General features: G+C 47.2%; 1 protein-coding gene across 1 annotated transcript in view; it reads right to left on the bottom strand.

The window, feature by feature from the left end:
* Window positions 1-907: 907 nt before the first annotated feature.
* CHRNB3 (cholinergic receptor nicotinic beta 3 subunit) overlaps window positions 908-5156 on the bottom strand; it is a 46923-nt gene continuing 42674 nt past the window's right edge. Inside the window, exon 6 of the mRNA XM_037744746.1 lies at window positions 908-1798. Within this exon, the coding sequence (XP_037600674.1) occupies window positions 1664-1798 (135 nt within the window). The 3' untranslated portion in view covers window positions 908-1663. The remainder of the gene's footprint in view (window positions 1799-5156) is intronic.

Raw genomic sequence — 5156 nt, 5'->3', positions numbered from 1 at the left:
CTGTCTCCCAGGCTGGAGTGCAGTGGCGTGATCTTGGCCCACTGCAAACTCAACCTCCTGGGTTCAAGCAATTCTCCTGCCTCAGCCTTCAGTGTAGTTGGGATTACAGGTGTGTGGCCACCACATCCGGCTAATTTTTTGTATTTTTAGGAGAGATGGGGGTTTCACTGTGTTAGTCAGGATGGTCTCGAACTCCTGACCTCATGATCCACCTGCCTGGGCCTCCCAAAGTGCTGGGATTACAGGTGTGAGCCACTGAGGCTGGCCACTTAGTTTTTCTTTTCTTTTTCTTTTTTTTTTTTAAGAGACTGGGTCTTGCTCTGTCGCACAGGCTGGAATGCAGTGGAGCAATCACAGCTCACTGCAGCCTCCAACTCCTGGGCTCAAGTGATCCTCCCATTTCAGCCTCTTAAGTAGCTGAGACTATAAGCATATATCACCGTTTAAAATTTCTTAAATTTTAATTTTTAACATTTTTTGTAGAGACAGGGTCTTGCTGTAGATACCAGGCTGGTCTCAAACTTCTGGCCTCAAGCAATCCTCCTGGTTTGACCTCCCAAAGTGCTAGGGTGACAGGTGCAAGCCACCACAGTGCCCTGGATTGCAAACTGCTTGCCAGAGCCATGCCTAAAAGTACTCCAGAGAGGAATTTGGATTTGTAACTGCGCAGAGAGAAAAATTGCTTTAAGCTAAAATTCAGGAAGGATTTGGTGGCAGCAGCAATTTTGGAAGGCAAGAGGAACCTGAGCAGATTCCCCTCAGGGTCTTACAGAAGGAATGATGGTGGGTGGGCGTGAAGGCCACCCAGGTGCCAGGAGACAGGGAAGTGGAATGGGGAGCCTAGGGGATACTGGTGGTATGGATCTGATTAGAGGAGGTGACATCAGTAATCATTATCAGAGAATGCTCTGTACCCTAGTTTGCTAGGAAAAGATAATGAGTATTAATGAATGCACTTCTGGTAGCAAAGGACTTTGTTTCTATTGTGAGTTATTCTGGTATGCATGACCTCAAAGCAAGTCACAGCTCACAGTGGGCTCCAGTTTCACCATCTGAAAGTCTTATCATGCCGTGAATAAACCATGAATAACCTGCCTCAGTAGGCCAAGCATCTTGGAATCTGTGTTATTGTTAAGTTTGCAGTGCCAGCTGTCCTGCCAGTGTAATCCCCAAATCCTTGTTGAGATTTGCCTGGCCCATCACTACAGAAGCACAACAGAGCCCCAGGAGGACAGGGCAGGTGGGAGATCCAGGCTCTGCCCTCACAGATGGCTCAATGCAGAAACCGCCTTAAACTCCAGGTGGATCTCCTCTCCCCCCACCAAGGCCTGGGGCTTCCAGGAGGTGTTTGTCCACCAAGTAGCAACACCTTTTTGTGCACTCTGGCTATGAGGCCAAGCCCAGACCTATGATCCTTCCCTGAATGTGCCGGAAAGTCAAGGCAGGGGCCTGAGGAGGTTCCACTTTTCTTAAAAGCAGCTCACTCTCACGGCAACCACGAATGAGCACGTTTACTAGTGTTTCGCCGGTGAGGAGATGTTCCATTTCCATGAAGACTATGTGATCGGGGTTTGTTGAACAAGCTCGTGCATTTAGATTCTGTCTGTGCGACAGTCAGATGTCAGTTCTAACTTGTAATCTAGTCTTTATGTCTTTTAAATTCCTAATGGTAACTATGTAGCCACATCTTCAAAGCAGGGGTAAAAATCAGAACCGAGCCTGTAACTGACACTATCAGAAAGAGCCACAGGAAGATTCGGTCTAGAACTTGAGCGACGAATTTCCAGTCTTGTACCACCTGCAAAAGAGAAAAAGATGCCCTTCAGTCAAGACACTGAGCAACTGTCCTGAATTCATCTCAAGGGATTTTAAAAGAGTAACATTCAGATTTACAGCATTTACTTAAGCTTTCAAAAGCATCTAACATCCCAACCACAGTACAAGCTGAGGGTCTTTCAGGGACTTCCCTAATTGTGCCCAAAGCAAACAGCTTGGAACATTCATCAGCACTGAAGAAGAAAAATAGAAACAGTAGAATTCTGTCTGCGTATGTAAACATTCCTGATCAGAATGGGAAAAGTCTGATTTTTTACATGAATAAAAAGCTAGGGTGCTTCCTGATACACATAGGAAAAGAATCACAAATTTGTAATTTAGGAGTTTGTGTGGCCAGCTGTCACAGCCTTTCTTTTCTTCCACTCCAGCTGTGCTGCAGTTCCAGAAGGAAGGGCACGGCCAAGGAGGAGAACCCAACAGGACAAGACAGAAATTCATGAGGGAGGGAGGACACCGAGTCCCTTTATTAGGAAGCGGAGGTGCAGCGAGTGGGCAGCAGGTCCATAAACATGAAGTCAGAGCACGAGCAAGCTATCAGGCTGCGGAAGTCTGAAAGGAAGGGGAGTTCTCATCCTTCTAGAGAAAAAAAATGTCCTTGGCCCCGGGGCAGGGGGTGGGGGTGAATGGGGGGAAGAGCTATTTAAATTTTTGTATTAGTTTATTTATTTATTTATGAAATGGAGTCTTGCTCTGTAGCCCAGGCTGGAGGGCAGGGGCGTGATCTCGGCTTACTGCCACCTCTGCCTCCCGGGTCCTGGTTCAAGCATTTCTCCTAACTCAACCTCCCAAGTAGCTGGGATTACAGGCACAAGCCCCCATGCCCAGCTAATTTTTGTATTTTTTAGTAGAGACGGGGTTTTACCATGTTGGCCAGTCTGGCCTTGAACTCCTGACCTTGTGATCCACCTGCCTGGGCCTCCCAAAGTGCTGGGATTACAGGTGTGAACCACCACACCCGGCCTATTATTTATTTATTTATTTACTTATTTATTTATTTATTTAGAGACGGAGACTTGCTCTGTTGCTCAGGCTGGAGTGCAGTGGTGCAATCTCAGCTCACTGCAACCTCCTCCTCCCAGGTTCAAGTGAGTCTCCTGCCTTAGCCTCCCGGGTGGGACTACAGGTGCGGAAAATACAAAAAATGCCAAGCCAATTTTTGTATTTTTAGTAGAGACATGGGTTTCTCCATGTTGGCCAGCCTGATCTTGAACTCCTGACCTCAGGTGATCTGCCCACCTCGGCTTCCCAAAGTGCTGGGATTCCAGGCGTGAGCCACTGCGCCTGGCCTGTATTAGTATTTTTTAAAGATGTAAAGAAACAGACAAATAAATCTCCCAACTTGACAGCTGAATGATTGTCTAGCAGCAGTCACATTTCTAGTGCTTTAAAAAAATTTTTTAAGTGGATGAAAAACATAACAGATTGTTAAGAGAGAGGATATATGAGGCAGTGTCTGTGAATGCAAGATAAAATATAGAAGGATAGTTCTAAAAAAATTCTTTCATCAGCTTGTTTACAGGATCAGGCTCTTGGCACTAATAATCTTCACCAATTTTAGAGTAAAATAATTAAACGCTATAAACTCAAGTTATATAAATTGAAAATATGGACATGACCTCTGATGTCCTGGAGTTCACACCCTAGCTTCTGTAACTACAGTAAAAAGGTTTTAAGAAGAGAGACTCGAAGATGGCTGTTTAGGAACAGCTCAGGATTGCAGAGCCCAGTAAAAGAGCAGAGGGTGAGTAGATGCCACATTTCCAGACAGATTTTTATGGCCTGCAGACCAGGAGATCCCCAGGCGGAGGAGCCCCACGGGTCACCAGTGTGACTGTTTTGGCTGGCGCGGCAGATTCAGCCCCTGAGGCTGCTTTGGCCCATGCAGCTGCTTTGCGGCACTCCCACACGGCAGTTCTCTGTACAAAATATACTGGTCCGGGTGCCCTTTTAGCTGGCGATTGGAGCTCCAGGAAGGCGCAGTCGCCCATTCATCTGATTTAAAAGGAGACTGAAATAGCGAGCCAGGCCGGGAGATTCCCGGGCAAAAACAAACGAACAAAAAAAAAAAAGGCCCACGAATATCAGTGCCGCTGTTTCAGCCAGTGCAGGGAGTCGCCGCAGGGGAAATCACATAGACCCCGGCGCCTTTTCAACAGGTGACTGGAACACCTGAGAAAGAGTTCACTGTTCAACTAAAATACGAAAGGGTCTCAGGCAGGGGGCCAGGTGATCAGGCTTGGCTGGTCCCACCCCCACAAAAGAACAGCAGTCAGAAACTCTTTGGATTGAGAGTTTCACAGCAAGCGCAGCTGAACCCGGGACAGTACTGCTCTGTGGCACCCTGCCAAGGCAACCAGCCATTACAGCGAGAGTCTGCCATTACAGAGGTGGGCCACCATTGCCCCCGAGGCAGTTCTAACTACACCCATATAAACAGGACTGCAGGGAAGATCACACGACAGCTGGGCGGAGCCCACAGCAGCTCAGCAAAGCCTCTGCAGGCAGACAGTGACTTAGGCTGCCTCCTTGCTGTGCAGGGCAGCCCTGAAAAAAAAAAAGGCAGCAGCACAGCGGAAACCCATAAATAAAGCCCTAACTCCCTGGGACAGAGCACCTGGGGAAAAAAAAGGTGTTTATGAGTTCTGCTGCAGTAGACCTAAACGTACCTGCCCAGCAGCCCTGAATGAAAAACGGAGCTCACAGCTCAGCACTTGAGCACATGTAAAGGACAGACTGTCTCCTCAAGCAGCTCCCTGACCCCTGTATATCCAAAGAGTCACCTCATAAAGTAGAGATCAGACTGACATTTGGCAGGTATCCTTCTGGGATAAAGATAGCAGAAAAAGAAACTGGTAGCAACCGTTACTGTTCTGCAGCTGCTGCAGGTGATCCCCAGGCAAGCAGGGCCTAGAGTGGACCTCAGCAGCCCTGCAGCAGAAGGGCCAGACAGTTAGAAGGAAAACTAAGAAACAGAAATAACTTCATTATCAACAAACTGGATGTCCACTCAGTGACCCAATCTGAAAGTCAACAACTGCAAAGATGACAGGTGGATAAATCCACAAAGATGGGAAGAAACCAGCCCAAAAAGGATGAAAACACCTGAAACAAGAACACCTCTCCTCCTACAAGGGATCACAACTCCTCACCAGCAAGGGAACAAGACTGAATGGAGAATGAGTGTGATGAAATGACACAATCAGGCTTCAGAAGGTGGGTAATAAGGAACTTCAGTGAGCTAAAAGAACATGTTCTAAACCAATGCAAAGAAACTAAGAACCTTGAAAAAAGATTTGATGAAATGCTAACAAGAATGGACA

This window comes from Cebus imitator, unplaced genomic scaffold (genome assembly GCF_001604975.1).
Source record: "Cebus imitator isolate Cc_AM_T3 unplaced genomic scaffold, Cebus_imitator-1.0 Scaffold183, whole genome shotgun sequence".
In the NCBI taxonomy this organism is placed as follows: Eukaryota; Metazoa; Chordata; class Mammalia; order Primates; family Cebidae; genus Cebus; species Cebus imitator.
This window is presented reverse-complemented; position numbering and strand designations above follow the sequence as displayed.